General features: G+C 37.9%; 2 protein-coding genes across 4 annotated transcripts in view; one reads left to right on the top strand and one right to left on the bottom strand.

The window, feature by feature from the left end:
• The window catches only part of LOC126379120 (tau-tubulin kinase homolog Asator), a 161828-nt gene that overhangs the window by 18911 nt on the left and 117868 nt on the right, over nucleotides 1-25049 (bottom strand). The window lies entirely within an intron of this gene.
• Nucleotides 1-25049, top strand: part of LOC126379153 (choline/ethanolamine kinase) — a 45090-nt gene that overhangs the window by 13779 nt on the left and 6262 nt on the right. For all 3 annotated transcript variants that reach the window (XM_050027800.1, XM_050027798.1, XM_050027799.1), the window contains exons 6-13: nucleotides 1493-1564; nucleotides 16167-16288; nucleotides 21109-21253; nucleotides 21872-22024; nucleotides 22185-22370; nucleotides 23337-23466; nucleotides 24141-24303; nucleotides 24812-24979. In XM_050027800.1, the coding sequence (XP_049883757.1) occupies nucleotides 1493-1564; nucleotides 16167-16288; nucleotides 21109-21253; nucleotides 21872-22024; nucleotides 22185-22370; nucleotides 23337-23466; nucleotides 24141-24303; nucleotides 24812-24979 (1139 nt within the window). The remainder of the gene's footprint in view (nucleotides 1-1492; nucleotides 1565-16166; nucleotides 16289-21108; nucleotides 21254-21871; nucleotides 22025-22184; nucleotides 22371-23336; nucleotides 23467-24140; nucleotides 24304-24811; nucleotides 24980-25049) is intronic.

The following is a 25049-nucleotide window of genomic DNA, read 5'->3' as shown; positions in this document are numbered from 1 at the left end:
GAGATGTCTGCAGGAATCGGGGCCATTATAATCCAAAAATGGTTAGATACTTACCTATCAGAGACAGAGTCTCCTTTCATCAAGAAGAAGATAATTGCATCCTACAAAAAGAAATCTTGTAAAAAAAATTTATCGACATTAATTGTAAGTAAATTTAATTTTATCGACATATTACTAAAGTGAAACCCAACACTAGGCAATGAAAAACTTGTGACAACCTACGAAATTACGAAACAATTTTTGTATATGCGTCTTTGTCTAACATTACGCCGGTTCCGTAAGATAAAGTAGAGCAGAATTATAGAGTTCTGTTGCTATTTTAGCCTTCCTTCTATGCTTTAGTTATTGTTCTGAGTATGTTACTATGTATTTGGCCGAGTTAAAATGAGTCCAATAGGTCCAAATGACATTTCATGTTGTGACAACCTCGGAAAAAATGAAGCAAAGAGCGAATCATTTGTCCTTTTCTCACTCATAGTTTGTGTCGTAAGCTAGAAGAGAGCCGGTTTATAGTTTCTGAATTCTTATTTTAGCCTTCCTTCTATGCTTTAGTTATTGTTCTGAGGGATTTCCCAATCGACGTTCCCCAAACACACGATAGATGGCGTTGTTCTCTTTTAACGTAAGAATTACCTATTTTCTCATTGTTGGGGTACATAATTATTCACAAATGTACCTTGTGTAATGTATTCTATAGCTCTGCTGACCCCGGTGGGAAATAGGCGTGAGTTTATGTATGTATGTGTCTGCCATTAAATTATAGTTTTGTTTAATTATGTACCCGAGCAATGAGTAAAATACCTACCTACCTAATTAGGTATCTCATTGCGTTAAAAGATTTAGCGCCATTTGTATTTTTTTTGGCCCCCTCCGGTTGATTGAGGGGTGGCCTGTGCCCAGCATTCTATACTTTTTTGTTTTGGTTTTCCCCGAAGGGTAAGGCAAAGGGAACTATGCCCATACAGCCATGTCTTACGTATTTTTTTTCTTGATGATAGATGAAATGATGAAAGATGATGATGATGAAACCTAAGCCCCCACCCTCGGAGTAGACTCCTACTCCGAACCCCAAACGAATTAACTCAAAAGTCCGCATAAACTTTCGAGTTATGAAGCGGCTTCCTGCCACGAAGCGAAAATAGGCAGATACACTTTGTTTATTGAATACTCCTATATAATAACACTCGCGAATGTCTTCCGACTAACTAAATGCGATCATTAACCACAAAACACCACTTCGTATTAATTATTTAGATTAATTACTCAATGAAGAAAGCAACTGTCCCGTTCCCGTTTCCCGCCAAAAAGCCCAGCATTCTATACCTACTTGGTCTTTGAGTGGGACGTATATAGGCTGTTTATGTATGTATGTGTATTTTTTTTTTGGAGTAACGTGGCCTGGATAGTCGCTTATTGGCCAACTAGTCAAAAGTGGACAAAACTGTAGTCGGCATCCCTATTAATTATGTTTTTGTTTGTTTTTTTTTTTCAGAACGAGAGCAACTACTCTCGCATCATACAGAAAAATAAACAGCTGTCGGCTAAAACTAAAGATTATGTCCAGGTAAGTGCAAAACATTACAGGCTAGAATCATCTGATTGTCCGAAAAAGTAAATTCCATCCTAGTTATTTAAATTCAAAAATATCTTTATTCAGTAGGTAACATAGTTACACTTTGAATCGTCATTTTTACATAACGAACGTCTCATCCGCCTAAAACTACTGCAGCTTCTCACAACCTGTATAGCCGGAAAAGAAACTGCAAGAAAAACCTCGGCACAGGGTCCTAGACGTTCATTAAAAAAATAAATAAACATAAAATATTGTTATACAATTGAGTATAATTTAGCTGCCTAATATCAGTTCTCAGACAGTTAATCCCACAGGTTAATCCCATGAATTCATATCTTCTAAATAGGTAATCACTAACTTTATAATATACTTTACTTTATTGCACTTAACAACTAGTTACATCACAAACAAGAAATGGACGTTTACAACGGTGGACTTATCTCTAAGAGAGATCTCTTCCAGCCAACCCAGAGGTAGTATTAGAGTAACTGCGGAAGAATAAAAAGAGGTGCAATATATTAAATACATTATAATAATTATATTTATCTACATATAAAACCATTTAAAAATATATATATATACACAAACATATGCCTAAGCCTCTATAAATATATACACATATAAAATATACTATACCTACATACATACCTATTATATATATAACAATATACTTAGACTACGAATACTCTATGGATAAAAAGTGCTCTTTGACTCTCTTCTTAAAAATTAGGTAAGAGGAACTCTCCTGAACTACCCTCCAATAACCTTTATAATAACCTTTTTTGTAAAGTTTCTGTTGAATTAAGCGTTAGTCCCGGCTACCTATTAACCGTAAAACACCTATACCAACCGGCAGTGGAGCAGCGTGGTGAAGTATGCTCTATAACCCCTCCGGTAGGTACCTATATAGGCTTTTTATGATAAGTTGGCTGTTTATGTTACCTATGTTATGTGCAAAACAGATTTTTTAAACTTACTGCACAAAGAAATGATACCGCGACCGTTATTAACACTGGAATGAAAGACGGCTTTATCTTCAAATAAACATCTTGAAAGATCACTTTCAGCTTTATTCATTAGGTGACATAATAGTTACACTTTGGTGCTAATTCCTGTAAATACCATCTAATTTTATTTTAAGTTATATCTGTCCTTTTCTTATCCGCCGAAAAGGAAAGGGACGGGTAATCGACAAGCATAAAATTTATGGAACACACGTCAATTTTAAGCACAAATCTAAACCAACCGTCTAAAAATTTTACGTCAGTCAATAACCCGACACATTAATTTACTCATTCTTCCTAAAATTAAGAGCTGTGAATCATCCGTCCCTTTCCTTTTCGACGGATACGAAAATGACGGATATAACCTAAAATAAAATTAGGCGGTGTCTGCAGGAATCGGGGCCTGAATCGTCAATTTTTACATAACGACCGTCTCATCCGCCTAAAACTACTGCAGATACTCACAACCTGTATAGCCGAGGAAAAGAAGCTAAGAAAAACCTCGGCTTTCATTTATTCTGGACTATTTTTATTAAAAATTATAAATTGAAAAGCCGGGATATATAATTAAAAGTGTACACAGGTATATTTATCTCGTTTTGATTGGCTAAAACCAATATTGCCAGTTGTTAAAATTTACCTCAAAACAGGGTAAATATTTCTGATATTTTTATCGAATAATAATTCTGCGATAAAAAGTACTAGCAATTTATATTCAATCTTACTTGTATCTGGCACGTGCGTATTAGATTATGTAAGTGTCAATTTTATCTGTTTTTGCATTGTAATCCTTTTTATTGCGTTCGACAGACGTGAATGATAGGTTTTTCCTACCTACTTATCTTGAGGCAAAGTCTGTAGGTAAGTTTTAATAGCAGATAATATTTTTTTTGACGATTCAGTTCCGTGAAGTAGATCGTGAAATTGTTATGTTTTTGTAAACAGATAAGGAAAAATTGGACAAAAAAATAACGCGTGGCGCGTTTGTAATTTTTTTTTAATGGTGTCTACCAGGACGGTGTGCTGATTAGTTTTTATTCGTTTTCTTATGCTTATGTATCTACGTATTCCTAAAAAAAATAATTGATTTTGTGTCCAGAAACATAGACGTGGTTGTCCGGCTAAAAATAAATACTTAAATATGAAGGTCAAGATATATTTTAAAGTATTTGTGAGATAACTAGGTCTTTATTTTTATGTTTTATTTTATTGGGGACGAAAAAAACTTATTGCAATAAGGTTTTAAAACTAGTGTAGGTATATGCATACAACAACATCATCCACAGATTACAAATGAATAAAAAAATAGGTCCACTATAAATTATTAAAAGAAGTTTTATTGTACCCAAAACCAATCTTATTTATCTTAGTGACTTTAACTAAAACAAAAAAAAACGCAACAACGTACCTATACGTCAATTGATTATTTTTGACGATGTCATATAACGAATTATTTGCCTAGAAATTTCGACGAAGTTTTGATACATACACACATACATACATAAACTCACGCCCGTAATCCATAATGGGGTGGGCAGAGCCACAAGTAATCAAAGACAACTTGCAGCCACTGAAGATACGATGTCGTAAGCTGGATATGATGAACCTTATGATGATAAGGGATCAGCCTATCACCCATAACATTAGTCCATCATGTTAGAGGACACGATCACTCTGTCGGTTTTTACGACATGCCCGGGAAGACAAGCAGCTGAACGTATTCTATGTTTTTTATTTGCTCCCAGAGCAGCATAGAAGCACGAAGAAGCAGCATAGAAGCAGAAGTTACGGCTAAGGTTGTCATTTAGTCTGTTAATTCGCTAAGCTCGGTCCAACGTCAGGTGATCAAGGCCAAACCTAAAAAAAGTATGATAAAGATCATAAAAATATACTTAAGACCTAGTAATAAAGCAACAGGGACGGCATTAGGTATTTTGGAGCGTTTTTAGTTATTTTCAGTCGAGTCCCATTTAATTCCCTGACTGAAACAATTAAAACATCAAATTGCCCTTATAAGTAGAGTACATACCTACCTAATTTATTTAGTAGAATGTATTTAATAAATGACATGGTTTTGAAAAATGCCAACGGATAATATCGCATTTATTTTCTTCTCTTATTCCTTCCACACATTTTTGTCCATCGCGAATTCTCCGAGAAAAAATTAAACATTATCTTTTGGTATAAAATCCACAATTTCTATAGTTTTCGTAATTTAAGTTTTCTATGTAATTCTCCTGTCTGTTCTAAATCCTGTCCCATCATCATTATCAATATAAGAGCCATGCTCTTGTCGGTGTAGCATTTTTCATTCCAGTCTATCAAAGGTAAATTCCTTGACTTCCCTATAAGACACGACGTTAACCTTTTAATCTGTTCCATGTAAGCTCTTCTTGGTCTTCCCCTTCCTCTCTTTCCTTCTAGCGTTCCTTCTATGATGTTTTTAATAAATTCGTCGTGTCTTATTAGGTGTCCACTCATCTTACCTCTAAAAAAATCGTAAATCCTAATCCTGTCCCACTAAAGCCATATAATTGGCAACAATTTTAATAAGTAGTCTCATTTATCCGTGTAATCGTACTTGTCATCTCAAGATATTAGTTTATTTTGTATACTTTGTGTATCTTATCCGATTGGCTCTGTAATTGTCCTAATGCTATTCATACTTACATATCATAAATGCGTGCAAGGTATATGTTCATGCTAATCCGTCAGGCCACCACACTAAATAATAATATATATTTAGGAGTTTCCGTCTACCCCTGAGAATCGGCGAATATGTCTTATTCCAATTTGGAATAGTATTTTGAGTAGTAGCTTTTTATGACCCTCAATCAGAAGTCACATGTCGGTTTAAAATAGACGTCAAAATTTCAATAATGTATACAGAACTGATTGCTATTGGCGAGGCAATAGCCTATACTGAATCTTTGAAAACTAATGATTTTGTCATTTTCACTGATTCTAAAAGCGCTTTAAAACACGTGGATACCTCGAGTTATCGAGATACACCGATACTATTTTGAATAGTTGTCACTTGTCACCTTTGGTAACTTCAGTGTAGCTTAATCTAATTTTAATGATAGCGAATCAGAGGTGACGCATGAGCACTGCTAATCCCAGTGGAAAATAGGCGTGTTATGTACGTAGTTACTAAAATAATAAATGATGGACTATCTATTAGGGCTATTGGCTGATAACTGTCTACCGTGGCTCTTCCAAACGAGATAAATACAGAATCAGAATCATTTATTCAACGTAATTATCATGGATAAACTTGTTGAAGGTCAATGTAACATTTTTGAATTTACGTCATTTCGCAAGGTGTTATGGCTGAGGAGAAGAAATGACAAGAAACTGCAACAGCAACACATCTTTTAAAAACCAATGAGAATATACATTACAAGTTATTTAATAACTAGAGGAACACATTCAATACCATACTTATTGTGTATATTAAAATATGTGACGAGGGGAGGCCTGTGCCCAGCAGTGGTACGTATATAGGATCTTTATGTTTATGTTATTATTTATTATAATAATCCTTAAAACATCATTAATTTGACAGCAGGACACAAATGTAGTTATAAAATAAACAGCCAAGTGGCAAAAAGATGCCTATCGGAACGCATTTTTCTTAATTGTTCTGTCGAAACTAATCTAATCTAGCCTATAAGATCCCACTGCTGGGCAAAGGCCTCCCCTTAACATAACATAACATAACAAATACTTTATTGCACAAACAGGAAAAAACAAAATACAAAACAAAAGAGAAATAGAATTAGTACAATAGGCGGCCTTATTGCTAAGTAGCAATCTCTTCCAGGCAACCTCCCCCTCCTCCTCCCCTTCCTCTTTCCATCCAATCATTTCATTTTCATTTTTTTTCTTTCTTTCTTTTTCATTTTTCTTACTCTTTTCTTTTCGTTCTGTCGAACTAATCAAGTTATATTTAATGAAGTGTACCTCGTATCTACTGCATCTTATTTAAATCGGTGACACACATATTAATATGTAGGTATATTGCTATGTCTATTTCCTTGAATACGCAGTATGATATCATAAACAATGTGTCGCATTGTAGTGCGATGTAAAACAAGAAATTCCTCAGTTATCAATATTTACGAGTATATTATATTTAAGTAATACTGTACTTGGACAAAATCTATGTGATGGGATGATATTTATTAAACTTGAGTACTCTCATCATACAAACATACAACAAACAACGAACATCATAGAAGGAAAAATTTAAGGGAAGAGAGGAAGGGGTCTATCCCCCTAGGAGAACATTTATGAAACAAATAAAAGAGAAAGTGCAGGTCGTGTCGTATCAGGAGGTTAAGGATTTGGCGGGAAGAAGAGAGGAATGGCGATTACTCCACCGATTACAGCGCAGCTCTTAAATAAAGAGAGATACTCTCATAGTTCTATATAGGACCCGGTAGGTATAGCTAGGTCATAGAATAAGGAATAATACTACGTACTGTTGTGCTGGACAAAGGTAAAAGTTGTTACAAAATGACCTCAGAGTCTATAATTTTTAGCAGAACGTCTAGGGCCCTGCCCCGAGGATATTCTTGTAGCTTCTTTTCCGAGTGAGACGTTCGTTATGTAAAAAATGTGGATTCAAAGTGTAACTATAACCTTCTGAATAAAGGTATTTTTGAATTTGAATATAATTTCCATTCAACAGACAACATTCAGACTTGAATAGTTTTGGTAAGTGACTCTGGAACCAAAGTCCAAAAATACATTATTATGAATTGGGGGGCTAAAGAGGCCGCATTGAAGCAATTCCAGGCCATATTGGTTTTGGTGAACGTAGCCTGGAAAGTCACTTGTGTCTATTTGCAGCTATATGTATCTATGTATGTGTTTGTGTAGGTTAGTGTAAATGGTATAGTGGATAGATGTAGGCAGGAGCCCACACCCTCATTGGCCAAATATTGATATTTGACATTGCACACTTATTTTTAAAGGCGCACATGTCAAACAGTTTTTTATTTAATTAACGAATACTTACAGTTAGTATTGGTATTTACGGTTGAATGAGTACCTACTGTATATAATAAATCGGTCAAATTAGGCAAGTAGTCTTTGATATATCTGCAGTTATATTAATATTCAGAATACTTTTCGTACTCAATCACACAAAATATATACACAGGACATATACATACGCTAAACAGCAATTTCTGCCAGGCAGCCTTAGGGTACTCTTATAATAAATAATTCAAAAGGATAAATTCAAAACAGCGTTAAAGTTCTATCAATCAAGCTACCTTAATCCTCCTGAAACGACTTATCAATGATGTGTAACATTGTAACGAAAACTTTGAGGGGTGATTCAGACCATGATTCTGAGTTGATATCGTATGGAATTTTCCGCCGCAAAAGTATGGAACTGAAAATAATTAAAAACAACACAAACATTTTCATGAATTTTGCAACAGGAAATTCCACTTGATATTATCTCAGAATTGTAGTCTGAATAATCCCCTTCAGTATCCGTTACGATGTCACTAACACCCTATACTGGGTGACATGAATTTTGCGACGGAAAATTCCACTTGATATCAGAATAACTCAGAATTATGGCCTGAATCATCCCTCAAAATTTTCGTTACGATGTCACTAACACCCTGTATAGTAAATCAATGTCAGAGTATTACGACCAATATTTCAGGGCTGTATAAAATATTATTATACATAACCTGTGCCTAGCACGAACTGATGCAGTATTGATTTTATGTTGAACTTGAGACATGCGATGTAACATCCCGATTTGATAATTTCGTTACATAGGTACGTACCTATGTAATATTGGTACATATGCATATACCAATATTTTCGTTACCCAGTGTATGAACTGAGGTCCAGTAGGTCACCTACGTGTTACGTCAATGTGCATTAGAAAAAAGTCCTGCCTCTCACAATATATATAAACAGCTTATAAGTATATAGGCTTGCTTTTTTCTTTTTATGGCGTGACTTATTGCGGATTTGCTGCATGTATTATGAACTAGTTAGACAAATGGCGACGGTACAAAATTAAAGACTATAGGCCTGAGAGTGCCCAGATGGGCGAAAACCACGACTGATTTGAAATAATTAATTTATTCTAGTTGGGCGATAGCGATAAACGCTCGAATGAGGTAATTTGTCGAACACGCCGGCAGGGCTAATTCGATGCCTCTATGGCTACAGTAATCTGGTCATCAGGATAGCGTATACGCGTATACCTCCCTGTCGCTGTAGTGTTATATAAAGACAATTTATATAGGTATACTTATTGCATTTCTCATAGGTTTAGAGCAACTTAGGGTTACAATGTACGTGCCATATAATTGTACCACAGTTATAAGAAAAGGTGTACCAAAATGACGCCTTTAAGATTTGGCGGCTCTTAAAAATGAACACGACGCGGCTCTCCTCAATATGCCGGAATCGTGCCCTAAGCTTCTTCGGACATATTATGCGGTCTCCGAAGCACAGTCTGGAAAAGCAGATCATCGTTGGGCAAATGGATGGCAAACGTGCGCGAGGAAGGGCGCCTACGAGGTGGTCTGACATCGTGAAGAAGACGGTGGGCGGCAGCATACAGAGGGCGGTCCACGCAGCATATAGCCGTACCGAGTGGAAAACCATAACCTGTGGTCGCGATCCTCAGCAGTGAGAGAACGACGATGAAGAAGAAAAATTAACTTATAATTCCTAGAACAGACACTGAGTCATTGCTAATGGCATATGGTGATATGATTAAAAAATACCTAAAGAGTTTTAACTATAGTTCCTTAAAATAATGTAAATAAACATAACACGTGGTAAGATGTGTTTGTTTACTAATCTTTTTGCGAGCTCTATCGTAGGTAGATAGGTAACTACAGAAAGTGGGAGGTAGATATATGTAGAGTATAACAAGAAACGAAAACATGTTGTTTTTCATGAATGGCAGTTGATTTAATCATTTTAAGGAACAATTAGTAGTAGTATCTATATTCTATACTGATAACCACTTATTTATCTACACGTTATTTATTTACAACTTACTATATATAAATTTAACTAGGCTTCTTGACACGAAGCGAAAATAGGCAGATACACTTTGTTTAGGTAGTTTTTACTTATCTAAGTTGTTTTCTTTACTTTTACTTTCATGATTTACTCACTTACACCATTAGGCTCAAAATATCGTGGAAAATTCTAGGTGAGAACCAATTATAATTACGAAGTCAATGAATCATTTCAAAGCGATTAATACTGTTTACATTCTCATATGGTTATCACAAAGGTGATTAAGTTGTCCAATTGCAAAGCGTTGTGATTCCGTATTTTAGGTCAAGTTGAGCTCGTCTTTTGATATTGGCAGGTTAACCTATACGTCAGAAGTCCGCGCTACGTCGTCACAAGGGTGGTTTTTCGTCAGTATTCGCCATCACTCGTGCGAATTCGCCATTTTTTGTCTCTTTCCCACGCGCTGAGTTTCCAATCAAGCTACCTATCGAATTTCTGAACGTTATCCGTCCCGTTTACTCAGCCAGTAAGTATTTTTAGCTTGTGAAGTGCGGACGTATTGAAAACCTTTGAACTGTGTATTTTTGTAATTGAATTAAAAATATTAAATAACTTTATTAATTTAAAAGGAAGACTCTTGGATAAATATGGCTAAGGTAAATTTAGTTTTAATTAAAGTTTTATTGGTGAACTAAGGTTTTCGTGAGAAAATTTCTTTTCTTTTCCTCTCGCAGTATCGTACCACCCGGTGACGTATGACATTTGAAGATAACTATAGTCTAACGTGTAAATAAACGCTTTTATGACATGAATGCAGTGCTAATATTGCAATAATAATAGACTAGACTTAAAACAAATATACGCTTATGTTCTATGATGGAAACATTGCACAAGAATAAAAAATCTCACTTGTAAAATAGTGCAAGATGTTTAATTTGCGAAATTAATATCCCACTGTTGGGCAAAGGCCTTCTTTAAAAAAACATGTGTTATTTAATGTAAAATAAGTTATTTCAAAATAAAAATAACATAATTCTCAACTGTTTCACCATTTTCTACAAGTTAACCAATTAAGCAATATCAAAAATCTAATTTACATTCAAGTTGTTCCTGATAAATATTCGTGAACTGTATACGGAATTCCGGATATCCGGTTTGACATTTAATTTACATATTTAATGGGGAAATTGCATTTCTTTTACAGGCAACACTTCCAAAAAAAAATCAAATCAATACTTGTGAAAAAAATTTGAACTGTCATAAATTGTGTGGTCGGTTTCGCTGTACTTAATCCAATTTTATTCTATTTTAATGACATTTTCAATTAAAAACGTTTTAAATAGGGCAAGATATTGTCTCAAAGTGTTTAAGAACATGAACGAAAATCGTCTGTGGGTACGTTTTTGCTTAATTACTTAGTGAAATAATCTTTTAATTTGCATCGTTCTAAGTGTTGTGTTTTACCTTATTTCCGTCATTTTTAAACGTAAATTCGCAATAAATACCGGTTATATAACCTTGTGGATGCCTAGGAAGTGTATCGTGAAGCTGATTGATTGCAAAAACTGCGTATTATATTATAATTTTTATGAATGAATTCGTAAGGTCACTATCAAGGTATTCGGCTGAATTCATAAGGTTATCTCATTATATTCGGCCTTGGAATACCTGAAGAGTTTCGCCCGCTACGTTTCGTGACTGTTAATTGAGAATAAACTATATAATAAGGCCTGCATACTGTTTAATCTTCTTCTATCGTGTGGGTTGTGAGGTGGAGTACCAACCCCATCAACCCTGGTGTCAGGGTTGCTATTGAGCCGCCAAAGGCCCCTGACATGGCTCAAATAACAACTACTAACTTACATCAGTAAGTAGTAACCGGGACCAATGGCTTAACATGCCTGAAGCACGGATCATATTACTTTCGGACAAACAAAGTAATTTTTGTGATATGTCCCCACCGGAAATCGAACCTGGTACGTCCGAATCGTGAGCCCAACACTCAACCACTGGACCACGTAGGTACTGTTTAATGAAAAACGTAAAATTTACTGTGGTGTTTAATTATCTCAGGTATGCTGTAAAAGTATACGTCACCGAGGTCCTATGTGTCTCCTTGCTTTGATAAACATGCCATAGGAAAGGGATGCAACAGTCCGATCCCTGGTGACATGGTGACTGGTGACTATTGAGCCGCTGAAGGTCCCTGACTTGGATCATATAGCGATTCCATACTTACATACATAAACTCACGCCTATTTCCCACCAGAGTAAACAGAGACTATAGAATTCCATTCGCTTCGATCCAGACACACTTCTCTGGCAAACTCCACATAACTATGGCAAAAAAAACTTTGGCATATGTAATAATACACGGGTTGCCTATAACTTCGGGTTTTTATCTTTTTTTTAACCAGCACCCTATCTATATTATCTATGATCTATAATCTATAATGTTACTTACTGAACAAAAATAGACTTATTTATTTATTTATTTGGAGAACAAACAATGTTTAGAATATATTAATGTTTAGAAGCCTACATCCTTAACATTCTCACTGAGACACTTATAATCTAATATAACAACTGCTCCTCAATTTACGGACTTATCAAACAATACAAAAATAAAATTAATTGACCCTAAAGAAAATAAACGAAACGAAAAAATAAAACAAATTATTTACAATTAACCTTGATCTTACTTCTACATAAGGACAATTGCCTTCTTCATGTTATAAGGACATAAAACGTCTTCCAACAAGGAAAACTTCACGTATTACCTTTTATTGCTCACGGGAATTTTTATAACAACCTTTATCTACGACTAAACAGCTGTTAAATAGTTACCATTTGTGGTTTTAGTACCATTCTCTTTTTTAAGTTCAATATAAACTCTCTTTTTAAAATGATACAGGCTTAAATATTATATCAATATGTTATGTATATGTGATCGTTTTTCAACAACAACAAACAAGTCAAAAGTCAAAACAACTTATTTTCTTTGTTGCTTATGTTAAGCTCACAACAATATCCCAATTGGGGTAGTCAGAGGTACATCCATCGCAAGATGAACTAAGTACCCACACCTCACCGAGCTTTCTGTTAGACCAACGTGATAGGTGAGCCGTATCGCCGTCTATAATGGTCGAGACAACTGTGTTAGTGAAAACTGCACTTAAGATGAATTAATAACTCATTGCTAAGATTACATAAAGATCACGACTATATTTCCAATGGGGGTAGTCAGACATACATCGCAAGATGAACTAAGCACCCACACCTCACCGAGCTTTCTGTTAGACCAACGTGATAGGTGAGCCGTATCGCCGTCTATAATGGTCGAGACAACTGTGTTAGTGAAAACGTTTTTATTATTCATCATCTTCCTATCATTATCCCGTTTTCACAGGGTCCGCTTACCTAACCTGAAGATTTGACTGCCTGTCTGATCTTCCATCCCACGAAGGGAAAACCAGCCCAATACAGGTTAGGTTAGGTCACCTACCTCCGAAAATGCATTTCTCGGGAATGTGGGTTTTCTCACGATGTATTCCTTCACCGAAAACAAATTCGACAAACATTGGTTTAGGCCTGTGCTGGATTCGAACCTGCGACCTCAATGTGAGAGGCAAGCGTTCTACCAACTGGGCTACCGCGGCTAGAAAACGTTTTTATTTTTAAATAAATAAATAAAATCATGAGATATACTGTAGTTATTAGTTTTAAAGTAACTTGAAAAAGGCCTTGAAAATTATCGATAGAAAGATAAAAATTAGATATATGTATAACTGAAGATATATATAAATTATCTCTTTGGATATATTTATGCGATTATCTATCTAATATAGTGTGTAAAACACGTTTGTGTGAATGTATTTACTGTTTGATAACAGCCGAAGTGGTCCCGTGGTGGCGCGTTGTACTCACAATCCGGAGGTCCCGGGTTCGATTCCCAGTGGGGACATATCACAAAAATCACCTTGTGATCCCTAGTTGGGTTAGGACATTACAGGCTGATCACCTGATTGTCCGAAAGTAATACGATCCGTGCTTCGGAAGGCACGTTAAGCCGTTGGTCCCGGTTACTACTTACTGATGTAAGTATGTAGTTGTTACATGAGCCAAGTCAGGGGCGTTTGGCGGCTCAATAGTAACCCTGATACCAGGGTTGATGAGGTTGGTAATCTACCTCACAACCCATACGATATAAAACGAACACCCTATATATTATATGCAATAAATCGACTCAATTTAAACATGACGTGTGCCATTGCAACGTTGTAATTATGTAATTATAAAATGAACTTACTGTCATGTTGGTAATCATGACTTATTATTTATGTTAACAGAACATATCAAACACAATCAAAACAATATGATAATTGAAACGTGTTGTTGATGGTTTTAATTAAGGACCCCGATACCGACCCCGCCGGCGTGGCCTTATTAAAATTAGGAGGTGTCTGCAGGAATCAGGGCCATTGTTTACAAACAAATGTCTCATCCGCCTAAAACTACTGCAGCTCACACACAACCTGTATAGCCGGGGAAAAGAAGCTGCAATAAAAACCTCGGCACAGGGCCCTAGATGTACTTTAAACAAATGCTAACGGTTTATTATAGAAACTTCTTCTTCTATCGTGTGGGTTTGGGTTGTGAGGTGGATTACCAACCCCATCAACCCTGGTGTCAGGGTTATTATTGAGCCGCCAAAGGCCCCTGACATGGCTCATGTAACGACTACTTACATCAGTAAGTAGTAACCGGGACCAACGGCTTAACGTGCCTTCCGAAGCTTAAGCATGATCTTGAGGGCAGTCTCAGCTGAGATTAGTTTATCAATACCACCCTATGTTGTGAAATAGCTTATCCCTCTGTCGGTTTTCACGACACGGCGACACGACACGGCATAGTAACAAAGAGGCTATATTTCTATAATGAACGATAATAAATATTATTATTTATTGTAGCAATAATAATGTAATCAGGTATTAACATTACGATCATAAAGATCTTTTGTAGATGCAGGTCATTGACTTTTTGTTTGATAAGAATGAAATCCATACGATTTTTTTATTTTTTTTCAACGATGCCATCTTCGGCATAGGTCAATTTAATAGCTGCTTTCTCGCTTTGGTAACGACCTCCGTGGTCTAGTGGTTAAGCGTTGGGCTCTCGATCCGGAGGTCCCGGGTTCGATACCCGGTGGGGACATATCACAAAAATTACTTTGTGGTCTCTAGTTTGGTTAGGACATAACAGGCTGATCACCAGATTGTCCGAATGTAAGATTATCCGTGCTTCGGCAGGCACGTTAAGCCGTTGGTCCCGGTTACTACTTACTGATGTAAGTAGTCGTTACATGAGCCATGTCAGGGGCCTTTGGCGGCTCAATGATAACCCTGACACCAGGATGACGGGGTTGGTAATCCACCACACAACCAACACGATAGAAGAAGACGTTACTGTAATAAATAAACCGTTAGCATTTGTTTAAAGTACATCTAGGGCCCTGTGCCGAGGTTTTTCTTGCAGCTTCTTTTCCCCGGCTATTCAGGTTGTGAGCTGCAGTAGTTTTAGGCGGATGAGACGTTCGTTATGCAAACAATGGCCCTGATTCCTGCAGACACCTCCTAATTTTATTTTAAGTTACACCCGTCATTTTCTTATCCGCCGACAAGAAAAGGGACGGATGATTGACAGCTCAGGGAGAATGAATAAATGAATGAATAACCCGGGCGAATGAAATAGGCATCTTGCTGGTATGCAATCCGTTTGACGTGCTGTCTACTTAATTCCGTCGGGTTATTGGCCGGTGTAAAATTTTTCGACGGTTGTTTTAGATTTCTGCTTAAAATTGACGTGTATATTTTATACATTGTTTTAAGTTTACGCGGTTATTATCATAATTAAAGCACATAATAACGGGTTCTTACCGCGTTTAAATGGGGATATGAGACTCCCGATATTTCGACACTGTTGCAAGTGCCATGATCACGGGATGGTTCCGAACATTCCGATATCAAAAACATAAACAAGCGGCAAAGAAAGAGGGTAAACAGATATGTCTGCCCGTAGAAAATTATGGATCTACCTACTCCACTCCAATCTCATCAGTCATCCCGTGATCATGGCACTTGCAACAGTGTCGAAATATCGGGAGTCTCATATCCCCATTTAAACGCGGTAAGAACCCGTTATTATGTGCTTTAATTGTGTATATTTTATGCCTGTCTATTACCCATTCCATTCTTTATCAACGGATAATAAAATGACAGGTATAACTTAAATCTACTCTGAACCGGCGTGCGTGTATGAAGCGATTGATGAATGTGGAGGAAGCAAGAGAAGTGTGTCAGGATCGAAGCAAATGGAATTCTATAGTCTCTGCTTACCCCGGTGGGAAATAGGCGTGAGTTTATGTATGTATGTATGTATAACTTAAAATAATATTAGATGGCGTCTGCAGGAATTAGCACCAATGATGATTCATAATGAACTATGTTACTGAATAATGATAAGTATAATTTAATTTGAATATTTTTTCTAACCATCAACTCTCCTCTGCACAGAAGCTGCAGAAATGCGGTACAGAGCAGGAGATGCGGGAGGTGGCAGGCAAGATCGTCAAGAACTACCTGCACGGGCTCTGGAAGGTGGTGGAGCCTGAGGACTTGCAGTTCAGGAGGATCAGGTATTGTGGAGCACTTCAGCTTTTTTTTTTTATTAAGATGGGTTTGCTCTTGACTTCATTCTTCCACTTATTATATATGAATTAATCGACCCTAGCGAGTCGATAGCGATGAGCGCTGATTGAGGGAGGGGTAGTCATACTTACATCCATCGCAAGATGAACTAAGTACTACACCTCACCGAGCTTTCCGTTAGACCAACGTGATAGGTGAGCCGTATCGCCGTCTATAATGGTCGAGACAACTGTGTTAGTGAAAACTCCATCATCACTAATTTAAGAGCCACGCTCTTGTCGGTGTAGCATTCTCCATGCTACTTTTTAGGGGAAAATAGAGCAGTGGTTTCTCTCTTGCCTTCCGCCCCGCAGTACTCTGTCTGACGCGAGTGGGATGGCGCCCAGAGTAGTCTATTACAAAGCCGTACTAGGACTCCTGTCCTCCGCCTCTGAATAGCACCGACAGTTACTGCTGCCCTCTGTCCGGTTCCAGGTTACAGTCCCTGTGACTCGCCTCTTCCGTCATACATTGTCGTACCGATGGCTCCCATCTCTCAACCCGCCTCAGCAACCGTTGAGGTCTTCACCCGTATCCCCGCGCAAAGGTTCTACGTTATACCCCGTTGGTCTGAGTCCCTATTCAAACTCAGCCACCATCTCACTCCAGCCTACTGAAGTAAGAGGCGTCCACCCCCGCGGCAAGGACGCGCCGAACAGGAATTGGCCCAGTGGAGGGCAGAGAAGACGACTCTGTCGCCCCTGGGGCCGGGTTAATGGTCTTGTATGACACCAAAACCAAAGTCTTGTGAAAACGGCACTTGAGATAAATTAATAACTCATTGGTGCAAGTCCAGTACCGGGTTCGAACCCGCGCTGTCCGTTTTTTTCGGTGTTTTTTTGCTTCTATGCTGTTCTGGGAGCATATAAAAAACATAGAACACGTTCAGCTGCTTCTCTTCCCGGGCATGTCGTAAAAACCGACAGAGGGATTGTGTCCTCTAACATGATGGACTAATGTTATGGGCGATAGGCTGATATCACCATAAGGTTCATCATATCCATCTTTGGACTTCGTATCAACAGTGGCTGCAAGTTGTCTTTGATTACTTGTGGCTCTGCCCACCCCATTAGGGATTACGGGCGTGAGTTTATGTATGTTTTTCCTTAACAAGTTTTTAAGTCCACGACGCACTGGATTGACAACAAACCTTTAAGGCGACTATGGGCGTCAACAAAGACTGGATTGGCAAAAAACGTAAATAAATAGTAGCGACCTTGACTCCAATGTTGACAAATAGGTACGGTGCTAGTTATAGGCGGTGGAGAGAGCGGGTATCAAATATTTATACAGGGTGTTAGTGACATCGTAACGAATACTGAGAGGGATGATTCAGACCATGATTCTGAGTTGATATCAAGTGTAATTTTCCGTCTCAATATCAAGTCATCATCAGCCCATTAACGTCCCCACTGCTGGGGCACGGGCCTTCCCTATGGATGGATAGGGAGATCGGGCCTTAAACCATCACGCGGGCCCAGTGCGGATTGATGGTTATTAACGACTGCTAATGCAGCGGGGACCAGCGGCTTAATTAAGTGTTTTGTGGTTAATGATCTGAAAGTTAGTCGGAAAACATTCGCGATAGTGTTATTATATCGGAATATTCAATAAACAAAGTGTACCTATTTTCACTTTGTGCCAACAAGCCGCTTCATAACTCGAAAGTCTATGCGGACTTTTGGGTTAATTCGTTTGGGGTTTGTAGTAGGCTTAGGTTTCATCATTCGTCGTCATCACCTTTCATCATTTCATTAACCATTAAAAAAAATATATTCATAAGACTTGGCTGTACGGGCATAGTTCCCTTTGCCTTGCCCTTCGGGGAAAAACAATAAACCAATTGTATTTGTATAATTTTGTTATCTACCTAAACGAGTACGTTGTTTTTACACTGCAAATGTTGTATGAACCTATAATTGGCTTATGTAACAGTCTAATTCCTGATGTAACTTTTATTTTGTTTTATTATATACTAGCGAGCCGCCCCGGCTTCGCTCGGGTGCAATGCTGAGGAAAAAATGAAATTATTTACGACATCACATTAAAAATTTCAAAAACAACAGTATTTCTCCACTATTTAATGGATGTTATTATACATATAAACCTTCCTCTTGAATCACTCTACCCATTAAAAAAACCGCATTAAAATCCGTTGCGTAGTTTTAAAGATTTAAGCGTACATAGGGATATAGGAACAGAAAAAGCGACTTTGTTTTATACTATATAGTGAAGTTGTCAGTGTACCTTTTTTATAAATAAATAAACCGAAACGAAAATAAATATCTATGATTCTAACTTATAAAGTCGAATTTAGTAGTTTAGAGCGCAAATCTCTTAAGCCAAACCTAAAATATTATGTAATCGAATGTTTTCGATAAAAAATCAAGTAAAGAAACATACTAGCCAGACGGAATTCTTTTCTTTGTGTAAGTTTTAAAAAAAACAACGCGATCACAGAATAAAAACTGTTTTCATATAAAAACGGCGTGTGTTAGGTATTTTTACCAAATAACAATAGTTACACTAGGAAATGTTGCTAAGAAAAAGTTGACTAAGAAATGACTTTAGGACTTAAGGTGACCTTCAGTGGTAAGAAAGAAAGAAAAAATATTTTTGTGTAATATGTGATAACAGCCTCAGTGGTCTAGTGGTTAGAGCGTTAGGCTCACGATCTGGAGGTCCGGGTTCGATTCCCGATGGGGACATTGTCGAAATCACTTTGTGAGACTGTCCTTTGTTTGGTAAGGACTTTTCAGGCTTGAATCACCTGATTGTCCGAAAAAGTAAGATGATTCCGTGCTTCGGAGGGCACGTTAAGCCGTTGGTCCCGGCTATTAGCCGTAAAAACACCTCCACCAACCCGCATTGGAGCAGCGTGGTGGAGTATGCTCCATACCCCCTCTGGTTGATTGAGGGGAGGTCTGTGCCCAGCAGTGGGACGTATATAGGCTGTTTATGTGTATGTATGTAATATGTGGTAGAGGTCAATTGCCCTAAACTCAGTTTAATCTCCCCTTTTTCCTCTATTTATTTGTGCCACAAAGTATTAATCTCGTGAACCGTGGTAGCACAGTTGGTAGAACGCTTGCCTCTCAATTTGAGGTCGCAGGCTCGAATCCAATAGAGCCCTAAACCAACGATTGTAGAATTCATGTTTGGATCTTAAATGATAATCACGTGCTCAGCGATGATCTGCTCAGAGTCATGGATGAGATGCTCAGAGTCAGGGATGAGATGCTCAGAGTCAGGGATGAGATGCTCAGAGTCATGGATGAGATGTTCAGAGTCATGGCTGAGATGCTCAGAGTCAGGGATGAGATGCTCAGAGTCATGGATGAGATGCTCAGAGTCATGGATGAGATGCTCAGAGTCATGGCCTGAATTATCTCTCAAAGTTTTCGTTACGATGTGACTAACGCCCTGTATAGGCTGTTTATGTATGTGTGTGTTGTATTTTTTTTTTATCTAAACCTCTCAAATGAAGGTATAATATTCTCATATCAAACAATACTGTTATCAATAAAGTAGGAGACGTTATCACTCGTTATTTTCCTATGACCCATATTTTACAGAACAATCCAATACGAAGATAACAGCATCACGCCTATATCCCCGAAGGGGTAGGCAGTGGTGTATAGTATAGAACTATATGTACATTATACATTGGAGGAGCTCGGTGGCGCAGCGGTAAACGCGCTCGGTCTGCGATTGTTGAAGTTAAGCAACTTTCGCAAAGGCCGGTCGTAGGATGGGTGACCACAAAAAAAAGTTATCATCTATAGAATAGAATAGAATTAGTTTATTATAAAAGGACGCCACACACAAATAAAAGACAACAACATCATATCAAATTACCACTAAAACAATTACATCTTGAGCTCCTCCGTGCTTTGGAAGGCACGTTGAGCCGTTGGTCCCGGCTGCGTTAGCAGTCGTTAATAACCACCAATCTTCACTGGGCCCGCGTGATGGTTTAAGGCCCGATCTCCCTATCCATCCATAGGGAAGGCCCGTGCCCCAGCAGTGGGGACGTTAATGGGCTAGTGATGATGAAGCAAATACATTTAAAAAGCAATATTTGTCAAAAAGCAATATAGATGCCGCTTTACAGACAATAGTAATATCATGTACCCACTTTAGAACCCTGTCGCACTATCATATATGACTTTTAATGAGACTTACAGTTGAACTTGTCAAAAAAGTTAATGTGACATGGTACCAAAGTGTATACATATTAATGCTCGTGACCGTACATATTTTCCTTCGTTTCACCTTCTAATTTCATGGATAACATACATTATGCATCTTTTATACATTATGCATATTGTATACGTTTTTACAATAAATAAAATACCAGATAATAATTATTTTGAATTAGTCACAAAGTAAATTTCAAGCTCATGTGAAGCTTACTTTACGTAAAAAAGCTTATTATAAGATTAATGATTACCTAAATGTCTGGTATTGAATGTGTTCCTCTAATTATTAAATAACTTGTAATGTACCCTCATTGATTTAAAATATGTGTTGCTGTTGCAGTTTCTTATCATTTCTTCTCCTCACCCATAACACCTTGCGAAATGACGTAAATTCAAAAATGTTACATTGACCTTCAACAAGTTTATCCATGATAATTACGTTGAATAAGTGATTCTGATTTCTGTTTTTTTTATCTTTGTTTTTGGGTATAATTGATGACCCTTGTTACACCCACAACACATCTGCCACTACATAATTCTGATTTTTGTATATCTCTTGTTGACAGCGGAGGCCTATCAAACTTCATATACGTCATAGGGCTCCCAGCGGACCTGACGCCCCTGTACGCGCGGCTCGACAGCCAGGAAGACGTAGATGATGAGACCAAAGCCATCAGACAACTTGGGGAAGGACTTGACGAGCCCAAACAGGTTAGTTTCCATAAAATTGTTCTAGTCTTCTTCTATCGTGTGGGTGGGTGGATTACCAACCTCATCAACCCTGGTGTCAGGGTTAATATTGAGCCGCCAAAGGCCCCTGACATGGCTCATGTAACGACTACATACTTACATCAGTAAGTAGTAACCGGGACCAACGGCTTAACGTGCCTTCCGAAGCACGGATCATCTTACTTTCGGACAATCAGGTGATCAGCCTGTAATGTCCTAACCAAACAAGGGATCATAAAGTGATTTTCGTGATATGTCCCCACCGGGATTCGAACCCGGGACCTCCGGATTGTGAGCCCAACGCTCAACCACTGGACCACGGAGGTCGTTAAGATTGTTTTAGTAACTACTATCGTATTTATGCCTGTCGATTACCCGTTACGACTGTAACTAATACTGAGGGGGATGATTCAGACCATGACTCTGAGTTGATATCAAGTGGGTTTTCCTGTCGGAAAATTCATGAAAATTTTAGTGCTTTTTTAAATTATTTTCAGTTCCACTCAACTCAGAATCATGGTCTGGATTGTCCCTCGAAGTTTTCGTTACGATGTCACTAACATCCTGTATATGTATGTAAATGAACAAATCTTTCCTCAGGTACTCCTGAGGATATACGGACAAGTCCACGGTGAGAGAGCAATGGACGCCATAGTGACCGAGTCGGTAATCTTCACCCTGCTATCAGAAAGAAGACTCGGGCCCAAACTCTTTGGAGTCTTCTCCGGAGGAAGAATTGAGGAGTTCATTCCTGTAAGTGTATTTTTTTAAATGGCCCCGATTTTTGCAGACATCTAATTGTATTTTAAGTTATACCCGTCATTTTCTTATCCACCGAAAAGGAAAGGGATAGATGATTAACAATTGTTAATTTTAAAATGTTATGAAAATTTTTGGATTTGAATTTCTTCAGGCCCGCGCGCTCTTGACGAGAGAACTGGCAGATCCGGCGTTGTCAATGAAAATCGCCGAGAAAATGGCTGCCATTCACTCTATGGAGATCCCTCTGTCCAAAGAGCCCACGTTTATATGGAAGACCATGGCTAAATGGCTCAAGACTGTTAAGGACGAGTGCTTCAACAATGGAGTTAAGGGGAAGGTGAGTTGTTTTTTCAAGAAAAGAGACTCAATACAAAAATCTCATTACTGCCGTGTGTCGCATAACCAACGAGACAGACTGTCCGTCGTATTATGTCATACGCGCAAATTGTCATCTTCGCAAAATGTCAGGTAATTTTCGCAAAATGTCTTCGCATAATGACATTCAATTATAGGTGTTCGCAAAACGTCATTTATTTATTTATAAAGGTACATACAATATTACAATCCAATGCGCTGTATGACGAGAAAAACAATATAAAAACGAATACAACAAAAATAAACAATGAATGAAAAAAGAAACAAAAATAAGACTATGAATAACATGAAAACCACAAAAAAATTACAATTTCAAAATTAAAAGGTAAACTATCACACAAAAAAAATCGGATATCCCTTAAATTTTCGCATAATGTCAAACAATTTTATGGACCTCTGTTTTATACGATCACTGTTTATTTATTTATATTATGCATAATAAAACGGACATTACAGGTAAGCTTATCTCTGAACAAAAATATTTCTTCCAACTGACCTACGTGACTAGAGAGATATTCAAATAATAATATATAGATAGACATACATAGATAGATATACAGATTATTTAGAAATTACTTATACTAATATAAAACAACTTTTTATACGTAGTGGTAAATACGTATATTTCGTAGCGACAGTTTTTGCTAAGACAAAAGTATATACGGTCACGAATACTTAATATGCATACACTGTGAAACCATGTCACATTAACTTTTTTGACAAATTAAACCGTACGTCTCATCAAATGTCAAATATGATAGTGCGACAGGGTTTTAAGTGGGTAACATGATATAGCTCATGACTGTACATAAGTCAATATAAAAACATTGGGTGTTCTTATTATAGATTACAACAAAGAGTTTTAACAAAACAAAATATAAACTTAGAACCCAAAATTAAATTATTGGGTATTTATTGTTCCTTCTAGAACGAGGCAGAAGAGAAAGCAATAAAGCGGCTGAGGGAGATCAACTATGACCACGAGATAGAATGGCTGAAGAAATACCTGGCGACTATCGACTCGCCGGTCGTCTTCTGCCACAATGACTTGCAGGAAGGTAAAAACACAAACATCATCATCATCATCACCCTAGCTTTATCCCGTGTCCACAGGGTCCGCTTACCTAACCTGTAGATTTGACAGGACGAATAGAGTGCAAAGTTGAAGTATAAACTCGCGTTTCGCGCTCACTTGGCCCTTCCAACCTTTCTTATATTCCGTTTTTATTATAAACATCATCCCACTAGCATTATCCCGTTGTTCACGGGGTCCGCTTACCTAACCTGAAGATTTGACCGGTTCGTTTTTTTACAGAAGCGACTGCCTGTCTGACCTTCGATACCCGCGAAGGGAAAACCAGCCCAATACAATATTCCGGGAATGAGGGTTTCCGCACGATGTTTTCCTTCACCGCTGAGCACGTGGTAATAATTTTATGACTCTCACGAATGCCAGCACGGGTTTAAACCAATGATTTTCGAAATTGATTATCTATTATATTAAAAATAAAATGATTATCTCCTGCTCAGCGGTAAAGGAAAACATGGTGACACCCACATTACCGAGAAATGCATTTTTGGAGGTAGGTGACCTAACCTGTATTGGGCTGGCTTTCCCTTCGCGGGTGAGAAGGTCAAACAGGCAGTCGCTTCTGTAAACCCTGCGGTAGAGCCTGCGATGTCTTAATTGATTTTTCATTTCTTAACTGCAACATAAAATAATCTCTTCCAGGCAACATCCTTCTCCTAGAAGACATACCCCAGCCAACACAAGATGAGTTTGAACCAACAACATTTATCCAGAAATACGATGTACCGGGTGACAGCGACGGTGTCGAGAAGGAACCTTCTATCACGTCCACTGAAAATCTCGACTTAGTTGGCGAGGCTTCAAGGTGAGCGGATATTCACAAAAAATAATCGCAAAATGACAATTTCGCATAACGTCAAATATTTGCAAATCGCCATATATTTTTCGCAAAACGTCTAAATAATTGCAAAATTTCATTGAAATATCGTTTATAACATAAGACGAGATTGAAACGTCAACATTTATTTGATCAGAAATTTTATGATTATTAAATTGTGCCACATAATGTAAAGTGTATGTGAAATGTAAAATGAGCAATTTTTTTATTTTATTAAGCTTTTCTCAGTCACTGTGGTCCTCTGGTACACCGGCTTGCTTCTCAAATGAGAAGCACGAAGACTTGCACCAATGAGTTAAAGTGGTTTTCCACTAACACTTGTCTTGGCTCGACCATTATAGACGGCGATACGGCTCACCTATCACGTTGGTCTAACAGAAAGCTCGTTGAGGCGTGGGTACTTGGTTAATATTGCAATGGATGTACCTCCAATTGGGATATAGCCGTGAGCTTATTTATGTTCTATCTCCCACAGAGCGGCGTTTTTAACAACAACAGAGACAACGCACGCCGCTCGCGCCTCTTTCATGGACGCCAACTTCGAGGAAGGCAACACATCAGACACGATACTGAGCCACATCTCCGACAGCGGCGAGCCCAAGATCTTCCTCATCGACTTCGAATACTGCGCCTACAACTTCAGGTAAAAAAAAAATTTTTTTCGCAATTTGCCCATTTTCGCTAAACGCCATTTTCGAATGTTTCTCAGATTC

This window comes from Pectinophora gossypiella, chromosome 28 (assembly GCF_024362695.1).
Source record: "Pectinophora gossypiella chromosome 28, ilPecGoss1.1, whole genome shotgun sequence".
NCBI lineage: Eukaryota > Metazoa > Arthropoda > Insecta > Lepidoptera > Gelechiidae > Pectinophora > Pectinophora gossypiella.
Note: the sequence above shows the minus strand (reverse complement) of the source record. Positions and strands in the feature narration are given on the sequence as shown.